This window comes from Emys orbicularis, chromosome 7 (genome assembly GCF_028017835.1).
Source record: "Emys orbicularis isolate rEmyOrb1 chromosome 7, rEmyOrb1.hap1, whole genome shotgun sequence".
Classification (NCBI taxonomy): Eukaryota; Metazoa; Chordata; order Testudines; family Emydidae; genus Emys; species Emys orbicularis.
The window spans coordinates 45998336-46011344 of NC_088689.1; the positions used below are offsets into that span (position 1 = coordinate 45998336).

The 13009-nt window shown below is 41.9% G+C and overlaps 1 protein-coding gene across 1 annotated transcript in view; it reads right to left on the bottom strand.

Annotated features, from left to right (window-relative positions):
• The window catches only part of MYPN (myopalladin), an 89679-nt gene that overhangs the window by 12431 nt on the left and 64239 nt on the right, over positions 1 to 13009 (bottom strand). The window contains exons 12-16 of the mRNA XM_065408198.1: positions 6620 to 6841; positions 5934 to 6083; positions 4580 to 4659; positions 3375 to 3501; positions 1671 to 1878 (exon numbers count right to left, since the gene is read on the bottom strand). Of these exons, the coding sequence (XP_065264270.1) occupies positions 1671 to 1878; positions 3375 to 3501; positions 4580 to 4659; positions 5934 to 6083; positions 6620 to 6841 (787 nt within the window). The remainder of the gene's footprint in view (positions 1 to 1670; positions 1879 to 3374; positions 3502 to 4579; positions 4660 to 5933; positions 6084 to 6619; positions 6842 to 13009) is intronic.

Here is a 13009-nt window from a genome sequence, read left to right on the forward strand (position 1 = left end):
GGTCTGGTTCCAAAATTGGAATATTTGTGCCATCTCTCGCCCCTCCACAGTTAGAGAACCCCCTTTCTGCAAAGCTGTACACTATTTCATGCACATTTCCCAGAGTCACGGTCCTTCGTAGCAGGATGCGATTTATTGCCCTGCACACTTGCATTAACACAGCCCCAACGGTCGACTTCCCCACTCCAAATTGATTTGCGACCGACTAGAAGCAGTCTGGAGTTGCCAGCTTCCACACAGTGATTGCCACACGCTTCTCTACCGAGAGGGCAGCTCTCAGTCTCGTGTCCTTGCGCCACAGGTCTGGGGTGAGCTCCACACACAGTTCCAGGAAGATGGCTTTCTGCATCTGAAAGTTCTGTAGCCACTGCTCTTCAGACCATACCTGCATAATGATACGACCCCACCATTCAGTGCTTGTTTCCCAGTGTACCCTATGCAGCTGCTCTGTGAATGCCAAAAGCAATCTAGAGTTGCTCCTATCCATGTCACGCAGAATGTCGGGTGCCTGTGAGTCTTCTTCAGGTAGGAACTTGACAATTAACTGCACTGCCATCCGCAATGTCTTCATGACAGTTAACAGAGCATAGGAGAGCAGTGCGGGATCCATCCCTTCTCACAAAGATGCTGGGGTGCACAGCAGAGAATGGCCGTTGCAAGAATGCCGTGAAAAAGCTGGAAGCCTGTGGAGTGCTGGGACACAAAGCAATGCATCACAGGACATTTAGCCAGGTCCCAAGATGCGCCACGATCCGCTCCGCCTTCCCACAACACCTAGTGACAGAAGGTGTCGAGCTGGACTGTGGGATAGGTACCCACAGTGCAATGCTCACACTGTCGACGATGGAGCCCCCAATGTGCATGCGATCTGCTGACAGAGGGAGCAAGTGTGAACATGAAATTCAGATTTTTATTATGTCGACTTTCGGGTGTCGACATCACTTTTGTCGACAAAAATTGGTAGTGTAGATATTGCCTTAACAGGTTGTGATTTTATTTTCTAATAAAAGATTATCAACTTGTTTAAGATCCAAGATCCTTAAGGGAATGTACTGAAAATCATACATAGAAGTGATTTTTTTCTATAGATGAATATATATATGGGGTCCAAACATGCTACCATTGCAGGAAATGAGTGCTGCAGATGTGGATTTCAACACCACTTTTACCATGGCTGCTCAGGTTTCATCAGGCTTACTTAATAAAATGAGTAGAAAATGAGTAGCATTCAGCATTTTTACATTTAAATATTTTTTTAAACTAATAAAACTATAACTGACATGATAGGGAGGCCATACAGTATTTTTAAAACCCAAGGCTGTGTCTTTTTCCTAGGGAAGAGATCAAGAACAGCAATGTATGAAGGCAGGGGGCTGAAAAAGAAAAAGATTATGGATGAGTAGGCAGGGGTTTGCACATAGATACTGTATAGAATCATCACAGCCCCGAAGGAACAACTGGAACACCTCTACAAAAGAAGCACTGGATTTGATTCTCTTCCTTACATCAGTTTTACACTGGTGTAACTCCACTGACTGCAATGGAGTTACTTTTGACATACAGTGGTGTGAGAGGAGACTCAAGCTCAATACATACAAAGTAATAGATACAAGTAATTACAGTATGATACTGTACATAGTCTTTTATTAAAACCTTTCAGTAAGTCTTACCTACAACACTGAGCTCCAGGCTAAATGAATTTTGTCCTGTTTTGTTGGTTGCAATGCAAGTATAAGTTCCAGCATCATTTTGTGTGAGAGGATCAATAAGCAAAGAGTGAACACCGGTCTCTCTGACCAACATCTTGTGAGTGCTATCTGGTAATACAGGTTTGCCATTCAGAAGCCACATCAGGTCTGGAGTTGGTAACCCACTCACCTAACAGACAATGAAACAGCTAAAGGCAAGTGACAGACTGACACACACATTCAACAACCCAATAAATAAACTATCGTAAGATCACATATGTATGAGAGAATGTAGAATAGAAAGTGAGGCCAAAGATAGAACTGCTAACTGCTATTGGCGATTATTTCCAGGAAAAAAATTGGTTCCACAAATAAGATTTATAAAAAGCAAAATGTTACTATTCTGCTTGTGTTCAGATTGTGATTGGCTGAAACCAAAACACTAGATCAGAACTTTTATAGGATTTAATAGGGATGAAATCAACTGGGTTCTACAGAACTCACTTGAAACACATAGAATTTAATAATACAGAATGAGGTATTTCTGTAGAAGTCTTAAATCAACACACAATAGAATTGTCAGTTAATACGATTGTTTTATACCTCTTATTACATTCTATAGGATTGTTCCATTAGAGATAGGTGCTCACTCAGGGTCAGAAGCTTCTCTTCAATGGAGAGAAGCAAATGCACGAATTCCAGAAATTGGAGAAGGGAAATGGAACCTACCTGGAATGGAAATTGCTTTTCTCCAATCTTGTGAAATCTCCAATTTGCTTTTAGGTCCCCACAAGCACTGGTAGGAGAGCAGAGCTAGAGAGTAACCAGCCTCTGTGGCATGCTCCCCTAGTAAACTTTGAATTATTCCTAAGGAAAATTCACTAGAAATGGGCAATAACTTCCACTCTGTCTTCTACTCCCTTCGGGGCTAGGGAAGATCTACTTGCATGGTAGTGGGACTAGTGTCAGCAGTGTGAGTGTTTCTCTGTGTATGTGGGTGTATACATCCTCAGATCTGGAATGGTGGAGGCTATGAAATAGCTTAAAGGTCTCTGGGGTCTGCACAAATGCCATACCACTGCTTAGCCCATTTGGATAGACACTAATCCCTGTGACCCACAACTCCTCAGAGTTGGGAGCATGGGTCAATAAGTTGGGAGTTTTTCTTCTCTATGCCCTTTAGAGAAAAAGGGAATAATCGAGGCTCTGTTGCACCTTTCTAAAAATATTAGTCTTCTAACTATCAATAAAATACAGTGTGAACCTTGGGGTGAAAATACAGTATCTTCAATCGTTTCTGCCCCACTTTTATAGCTATATGGGTGTGTGTTCAAGCACCTCTAACAGGATGACTCAATGACTCATCAGAGGAGCCCTACATCTCTATGGAAGTTCCTTCCATTTGCCACTCTTCTAAAAGGCTGGTAGAAACTAAGCCACATAAATTGTATGAACTCTGTTGTAAATGAGCCTTCTAGTTTTGGTGAAATTTATACAGCATTTTTCATTCCATTTTGCATGTGCTATGTAGAAAACACCTGAAGCTCAGGCAGAGTGGTAGTAAGAAATGAGAGAACAAACACAAGAAAGGCATTAAATATTAGAAGCAAGTATTGAAGAAAGCCTATTAAGGAAGACAGCTACCAGTATGTATACAGAGAGAGTAAGAGTGAGCCATGACAATACCTTACAGTCCAGTCTACAAAGTCGCCCCTCATGAGCTACCATGTCTCCAGGTGCCTGCAGAAAATATGGCCGGAAAAAGCGTTCTTGTAGTGGTTCTTTATCTCCTTCTTGCACACGGGACCTTGCTCTGCAATACAAAACTGCAGGTATGTGTTTGGAAGAAATATAAATTATTTTCCTAAAATTTGGTATGAGGCACAAACTGTAGAAAATGATCAACAGATATTTAGGTAAAACCAAAAAGTAATGCCAGAATAGGTGTACAAAGAAAAGCATTAAGTACAATATAATGTGTGCATATTTTAAATTTGTTAGGATTATCAAATGAACTTTTAATATAGTAAGTAAAACTGGATTCCTAAGTCATTCCATATTTTTCTAGCAGAATTTATTTTTACTAATTCATCCATTTCCAGTAACTCCATTGCAATTGTGATTAACTAACTGTAATAATAATACTTTGCATTTAATTAGTACCTTCCACCTGATGATATCAAACACTGTATTGACATTAGTGAGTTAAACCCCACAACTAGGGAGGTAGGGAAGCATTATTATCCTCATTTTTAGAGATGTGGAGAGTGAGATACAGGCTGAAGCCAAAATTTTAAAAAATTACTAGTGATGTTGAGTGTCCAAATTGAAACACATTAAAGAGGCTTGATTTTCAGAAGGTGGGTGCTCAGCAGTTTCTGAAAATCAAGTCACTTTAGGGTGCCTGAAGTCCAGCACCCAAATTCACTGGCTCATTCATTTGAAAACCTTGACCTAAGTGACTTGAGCGCATTAACAAAGGAAGTACATGGCAGGAGCAGGAATAGAACTTGGAACCTCTGGATGAAATCCTGCTCCCATTGAAGCCAGTAGGAGTTTTGCCTTTGTCTTCAGTGGAGCCAGGATCACCCACCAACTCAAAGTTCTGTGCTTTTGGTCACAGGCCATCCTTCCTCAATTAATCAGCTAAGTGCAAACAATCCACCCTCTAGAAACAAATTACACCAAAATCTCAATGACGGAATCAACAGATGAGCAGATAATGTTGGGACAGATAGCAAATTTTAACCATGCCAATAAAATTCTACGGCTCCGGACCAATCAGCACCAAAAAATTCAAGTAAATCACTCAACCTGAAAAATATTCTGGGTCAAAATGGCAACCTCGGTAAAGCAAAACGGTGTGATTCTGGCATTGTACATCATCTTACCTGTGCGACTGAGTAGTTGTTAATCGGCCATGCATGGGAACAGTCTGAACCATCAAGTGGCCAGAACAACTGATTCTCCCCTAAAAAAGAATGGAAATAGAATTAATTGTCAGTTAACCACTTGTTCGAGTCTTCATTATAAGTGTTTGATCCTCTACAGAACATTACGGAACTAATATATTTTAAACTGTGACTGTACTACAGGGCTTTTATATTACTTAAATACTGGGAAGTGCCACAAAACAATTTGCAATTTCACATCTTTCAAAATATATTAACATTTAAGGGCCCAAGTTCATCCCCGGTATAGCTCTACTGGAACAGGGTAAATCTATTGAAATCAAATCCATACAAGTCAATGAAATCAAGGAAAGATCATGAAAGCCTAGAATTACACCAGGGATGAATTTGGCCCACTGTATATAAATTATAGCAGTTCTATCTTTCTTTATAGAGTAAAACACAAGCAAAGGAACCCACCAACTAAGTGGCTAACCTGATCCTCACTAGACATTTGTCAATCAAAGAACATGTATTTGACAACACAACTGTTGTCCACACATCGAACTCTACTCTGCTTTGCGAGGCTCACCATAGGTTTAGCCAGTTTTACACCAGTGTAATTCCATTGACTTCAATATCATTCCACGGACACAAAACTGCAGTAACAGAGTGGAGAATCAAGCTGTTGTCAGCTATCATGTTATTTTAAGCAATGGCACCATAACAACTTAATCTATCTGGTTTGGGGACTGTATAATCAAAAATATTTATAGTTATGTGAAACTTGCTAAGAATAGATGGGAAATTTTGAGCAAAACAAAGGTAATGTTTTAGATTTACAATTTTTAAACAGGTCACATGCACAACTTGTGCACTGAGCTGTGGTCAATTTACAGCAGTTGTTAAAAAAGAAAACAAAATATTAGAATGTATAAAGAATGGAACAAAAACTAATACTGAAAATATTATAATGGCATTTATATAAATGTTGCACCCACCTGAAATATTGCATCTATTTCCTATCACCTTGTCTCAAAAAAGATATAGCAGAAATAGAAGATGTTTGGAATGGGTGACCAAAAATGATTAGAGGCACAGACACATGTTCATATAAAGGGAAACTCATTGTGACTGTTTAATTTAGAGAGAAGATGAGTAAGAGTATAAACAGGTTTTCCATAACTGTCTACTACGTGGATGCTTCTTACGCATCTGGTTCTAGCCACTGTCACAAACAGGTTGCTGGACTAAATGAACCACTGGTCTGATCCGGTATGGCAATTCTTATGTTCCTAATTACTTATCTTTCTAAGCTGAAAAAAACACTTTTGTAAAGAAAAAATTCCCTTACTTGAGGATTTGCAGCCATTATTGTATAGTTTCCATCATCATCATTAGTAGTAGCTTCAATGTGTAGAGAACATGTTCCATCTCCCTCTCTCTTCATTTTGCAATGTTCATTTTTCTTTGAAATCTGCTTGCCATCCTTGAACCAATATACCTGAAAGTGATCATAAAGAAAAACAGCTATTTACATTTGCTTTGCTGTTGAATAGTGACAAGGCAATCTGCAGATAAGAGTAAAATGTGTTTGCTGAACATTTGCTACTGCACATTTTTATAAATATTGTAAAATGTGCAGATCATTTAAAATAAACAACTGAATGTTTCAGTATTGGGATAATGTAAGTTAACATTACAGAACTGTTATCTTGGCTGTATGAGTATGTGCACTGCTAGACATCTCATCAAATCAGCCCATGTATTTGAGACAGAATCAGACCTTAATATTTTTATCAAGTTTTGTCTTCCTTTGATCAAAAAAGATCTGGAGATCAGTCCATGCAGATCACTTAGGGCTGACTTGCACTAAGCAGTAGTGGGGAGATTCTGCAATATTAACTGCTTTACTGATTACTTTGAGAACTACCTATGCAGAACAACAGTCTTGGGAGTGAGGGGCTGCAGAAGTGATATACTGGAAGTTACTGGTAAGGAACCTTTATTTCTGTACATCTGACTTTAAGCATCACTTACTTTGGGTATGGGTATTCCAACAATTTTGCAGGTGAATGTAACAGGAGATCCTTCCATGACCCGAAAATGCTTGAGTCTCTTGTCAAAGATGGGTGCTATGCACTTGCCTGTAGGTATTTCATCATGTTGGATTTCATCATCTGATTCATCCACTGGGGTGCGTTCCAGGCGAAACTCTATTTCATTCATCAACCTCTGTTCAAAGCTTGAAATCTTGTATTCCTGCAGAATTATATCGGCAGTGATCTGAACAACACTATTACACTCAAAGGTATTTCCAATCACTTGTCTTAAACCAAATGTCAGCTAAAAGACCTGAAAACCTAAAAAGCCCTAACCCCAACAGTAGGTGCACTGGTGCATCGTGCAGCAGTATACACCAATATGTGCACCCGCAGGCTCTTATTGTAACTTCGGTGTATATGTTTCACAAAAATGAGACTAAGGTTGAGATCTGTCAAAGGGAGCTGCACCTCTTCAATGGGAGCTGTGCACATAACTCCTAGGCCTCTCTCGAGAATGTGGCACATTGAAAAAGTAAACTGCGGTTTTCAAGGGTGTTTTCCAGAACTAGTAGCCTGCTAAATATATGAAGTACTGCCTTTTTGTGTAATAATTTAATTCACATTTAAATAAACAAAAGTATAGCTGCCAAAAGACAAAGATATCAAGATTAAAAAACATGAAACATTTTCGGGTTTACTTACCTTACTGCCAAAATCTTGACCAGTGGAGTTACTTTGTATTTGCACTGCTGTAACTGAGAGCACAATCTGGCCCACGATGTAAAAATGTAAGTTTGAAACTGGTCCTTAGATTATGAAAATATATAGTGCAACAGTCACCATTCCAGTGTGAACAACCAGTTATAATTTGTTTGAATTCATTAAGGGCCTGATCCAAAGCCACTGAAGTCAATGGAAAGACACATTGCTCAGCTACACCTTCCTCTCAATGCCAATGAGAAGTCTGTCTAAAACCTCTCTCATTATGAGATCTGTACATAGAGCGTCAGCCTCCTCTCTATTTGGCACAAAAATATGGCTCCTACTTCTGTTGAAGTCCATAGTAGTTTTGCAACTGATTTCACTGGGAATAGGATTATGTCCTTATCCTATTTCTCACGCAGATGTGTGCCATCAAAATTTCGCTCTAACTGCCAGCATACAGGGAGTGGAACTGTGATAAAATACAGGCTGCTTTGATCTAAGAATATTCAGTAAGGAAAAGTTCCAAGACCCTAAGAGACATATTTCAGAAATTACCGGTAAGTATTTCTGAAAAGATAGTGATGGTTTTTCTTTATACAGGATAATAATACTTTGAATTTTTAAAGCATCTTCCCTCTAAAGTTTTACAAATATTTATGAATCAGCCCTCATAATACCCCATATGACATATTTTAATAGCCTCATGTGCAAGATAAGCAAAGATTGCCTGTCAGATAAGAAGTGCAGCATAGTTCCTTTCACTCAGCTAGAAGGACTCTCCTTTTTGTGGTCGCTAAAAGTTGCTATCTACAGACCATAGGCTCCTTCTCCACTCCCCAACCCTCCTTGTACAACAGGAGCTGCCTAAATAGGCTAGTTATAGATTTCCCTGTGTGAGGGAATCCCTGGCTGGCATAGATCTGTCTCTTCACCCCCCTGTCCTAACAACCCAGTGTAGGGGGCATGGTGGGGATATGAGGGGTTGGGGCTGAGGAATGATACTGTACATTCTGATGCCCTAAGATACAGTTACCAGCCAGTGCACATTACAGCCTTCAGACTTCTCTAACTTATGTGGGAGGCTGAACTGGCTAACCCAGAATGGGAGTTGAGGGAGCAGAAAAGTGGGGGAAATACATTTTTGTCTCCCTCCTCTGCAGTGAACACAACACAGCCAGATCAGAGTTCCTGAGCCCACAAGTCTGTGGTATTGTGCAGGATGCATCCACAAGATGGTGTTACCTACTGTAATGGTTGGTTAAGGTTTGCCCTATGGCTCACCACCAGCTGGCAAGCTGAATACATCCTTACTGAATTTCATCTTGTTTAGTTTTTTCTTTCACAAAGCACGTCTTAGCATATCACTTTATATGATAGGCCAAATTCTAATCTGTTACACTAGCGTAAATCAGGAGTTACTCTGATTTCAGATCTACCAAATGTATCATGTTTTCCTGCAGACTACAGGTTTGGGCCTTTGTACAGGTCTACGGGGAAGTTAAGCAATCAATTGTTTTTTCTGGTGCTGGGAACAGGACTGTGTGGGGGCAGATTCCATATGAAATCAGAGAGTGATTTGTGTATTTTAAGAAATAGCCTTGGCATTAAAATGCTTCATAGTCATCTCCTTTTTTCCTGGAGTTACTCATAAATTAAATCATCCAAATTCAGATACACCAGTTTCTCTCATAAGCTGTGATTCTAAGCAGATATTTCTCTTTTTTTCCATGTCCACACTTTTCTGATATCTCATTTCATTCTTCTTAGATTTGAAATTTGCTGTGAGAACTTCTAAGGGCTTCTTTGGAATTCTTCAGGTAGCTCCTGAGAGCAGAGAGCAAACACTTGTACAGACTCCCCCTACCATCTCCCAGGACCTGAAGACATTATTACTAGTTTCTCTAAGGCCCCACAGGATAGCCACTGATGCATCTCCAGAATACAGGACATCCCCTTGGTTCTCCCCACCCCCACCTACGTGACCCCTCCACCCTTGCCAGCATGACCTCTCACATGTAGCACAGAGGATGCCATTGTTCAGAATGTACTGCCTGACCCTAGCCAGCGTGAGCTCACACACAGGGTCATGCCACTGGGGGCAGAGGAGTGTTCTCTGGGAAATGGCATCCTCCATGTATGATACCAGACAAACCAACGTTCAATGTTTTATTAGTATCAGACAGGCACAAACCATATGAAAACAGGACTGTCTGGTTTCAAACTGGACAAATAGCTTGTCTACCACCAGAACAGAATTTTTTTTTCAGAGTCTTGACATCCTGTATTTCCTTTGAGAGACAAGGTGGGTGAGGTCATATCTTTTATTGGACCAGCTTCTGTTGGTCAGAGAGACATGCTTTCGAGCCATGCAGAGCTCTTCTTCAGGTGTGGGAAAAGCATTCAGAGTGTCACAGCTAAATACAAGGTGGAACAAATTGTTTAGCATAAGTAAACACCTGTTTCAAGGGATCATGATTATATACCTATCACACACTTTACTTTCTCCACAAATGATGCAATTGTGTCCTGACATTGAGGTTTGTTACAGCATAACTTTAAAGTAGGAAGGCATATACTTCAGAGTGTTTGGCTTACCTTGGGCGGCTCCCAGTCAGCGGCACAGCGGGGGTGCAGAGGTCCAGCTCCTAGGCGGAGGTGCGCAAGCGGCTCTGCGCAGCTCTCTCCTGCAGGCACTGCCCCCCAGCTCCCATTGGCCAGGAACTGGCCAATGGGAGTGCAGAGCCGGTGCTTGGGGTAGCATGCGGAGCCCCATGGCCCTCCAGTCTAGGAGTCGGATTTGCTGCTGGCTGCTTCCGGGGCGCAGCGTGGTGTCAGAACAGGTAGGGACTAGCCTGCCTTAGCCAGGCAGCACTGCTGACGGGACTTTTAATGGCCGGATCGATGGTGCTGACCAGAGCTGTCGCGACCCAGTGCCTTACATTCCGCGACCCAGTATTGGGTCGCGACCCGCAGTTTGAAAACCACTGCACTATTGTACTGTATTTGCTGGTTTTGGTTGTCTCTGATGTTGCCTGATTGTGTACTTCCGGTTCAAAATGAGGTATGTGGTTGACTGGTCAGTTCGTAACTCTGAGGTTCTACTCAGGGACGGTGCAACCATTTAGGCAAACTAGGCGGCCGCCTAGGGCGCCTAGAAGCCCGCTTAGGCGAGGAGGTGGAGTGGAGGTGAGCTGGGGCGGGGGGGCGGGCGCGGGGAGGGTCGCCCGCAGTAATGGGGGGGGCACACAGGGGAACCGTTCCCCGCCCCAGATCACCTCCACTCTGCCTCCTCCGCTGAGCACACAGCCCCCGCTCTAAGTCTCCTCCAATTGGCGCCGCAAGCCTGCAAGGGGAGGAGAATTAGAGCGGTGCCAGCGTGCTCAGCGGAGGAGGTGGAGCCGAGGTGAGCTGGGGCGGTCTCCCCAGGCGGGGTTAGCTGCCGTGGGGGGGAGTCTCCCCAGGCGGGGTTAGCTGCCGCGGGGGGGGGGGGGGCGGGGAGTCTCCCCAGGCGGGGTTAGCTGCCGTGGAGGTGGGCTCCCCAGGCAGGGTTAGCTTCCGTGCGGGGGAGGTGGGGGGAGGGTGTCTCTCCAGGCGGGGTTAGCTGCCACGGAGGGGGGGGTCTCCCCGGGTGGGGTTAGCTGCAGAGGGGGGGCGGGGTTAGCTGCAGAGGGGGGGCACAAGGTGGACGTTTCGCCTAGGGCACGAAACTTCCTTGCACCGGCCCTGGTTCTACTGTATCTTAAACAGTTATATAGTCCACATTTACCATCGTATCTGAGCAACTGACAATCTCTTTTTTACCGCATTTACCCTCACAACACCTCAGAGAGGTAGGAAAGTACTATTCTTCCCATTTTACAGATACTAAGTGACTTGCCCAATATCATATGGGAAGTCTGTGGTGGAGCAAGTAATTGAATCTTGGTCTCCCATGTCCCAGACTAGTATGCTAACCACTTTTCCATTCCTTCCTTGGTCTTGATCTGAACATAATACGTTGTATTAGGGGGAATTCTGATCTATGTTGATCACTTACTTTCCAGGCCTGGCTTCCCCAAGTTCCAGATCTGTCCAATCAAACTATGCAGAAGGTTTAATTCTAGTTTCACCTTAATATCAGGGATCGTTTCCTGCATCCATTATCTCACCTTTAAACTGTGGTTGCAGATTAACAATTGTGAAGTTGTCTGCGAGTCACTAAACAAAAATGTTGTTCTTTGTGCATTTAGGACATCAGAAAATCTCTTACAACAGCTTTTATCCCTCAGCAGTGCTCTAGCTACACTGTTTTGTAAAGTGTCATGTACAGTTGTGTAGCTACAGGGCTCTGGGGAAGAATAGGGTGATTGAGCGGGTGATTAGGTAGAGGATATGAGGTCAGAAGTAAGGTACAGTAAATCCATGGATAAATTGGAGAATTCAGGAAGGCAACTTTTAGCTACAGTTGAATTAGATGGAACTTGAATGAGGATGGGGAGTGTTATGTCTTCATGGAGTAAGCAAGTTGCGTGACCACAACAATCCGAGACCCTGAAAATTTAGAGGATGGGGATTTGGACTACAGAAGCCAATAAACAAACTCTTGGTTTTTATGCACATTGTAATAAGGAACAAAGAAGAACGCATGGCACCTGAATCTTCGCTTGTATAGTCATTTGAGTTATTACAGTGCAAAGGAGAACCCAACCCAACACAGCAGAATTGTTGGAATGGTTACTGCTCTTTGAATCTCCAGCGTAGTCAACATCAAGCAACAAAAGGCATTCCATTCTGCCGGTGCCAAGTGTGATGTCTTCACAGCACTCCCAGCCCCTGCTACCCTAAGGACCACAGTTTGAGCCCAGAGATTTTTACACAGGATCTTTGTTTAGCAGTGCAAAGACCTGCTACTGGACTGGCTCAAATGTATAGTTTTAAACTATATTAGTGTGTTTAGCAGCACAAATGCTGATCATGCAATTTTTCAAACCTACAAAGAAATGCAAATATAATAACTTTCTAGAACAATGAAGCAATTATTTTCATATCATTTTTTTTTTACCGATTGTGTCAAACGCAGAATTTGGAAATGAAAAATCTAGTGACAAGAATTACATATGGTGTAACAAAAGTTGGATAATAATGTTGTACCTTGGATACATCTTGAGTTGTATAGTTGAAGACTGGGGAATCATTGCTTGGTCCCTGAAGTCTGTGGGTCAGTTTTTCATCATATGTTGTTCTCTAGCAGAGGGAAGTAAGATTAGGGATTAGGAAGATAGTACCATACCAGAGGGAAGTAAGATTAGGGATTAGGAAGATAGTACCATAACACTTAAAGGTATAATGTTAATGAATCTGGAGCTGATTTTGGAATCAAAATATAATAAATGAAGTTCAGAGGTAATGAAATATTACCACATAATTGGAGAGTCTGATACTTGTTCTAGATACTTGGGGTATTTCAGCAGTTTTTCTACTGATTTTTATTTGATACTGGCTGCTATCAAAAAGAAGATGCAGTATGTAATTACAAAATAGGGGCATTTTCTCCTTTATATTGTGCTATTTTATAGCAGAGAATATGGGAGAAGGGAGTCCATCTGATGGACCCATTTAAAAGTCAACCATAGGCATTTTTTCTTTCTTGTGTGTTTCTTTACTAAAAAAAAAGGCATGCAAAAATGACTGTTATTGCAAC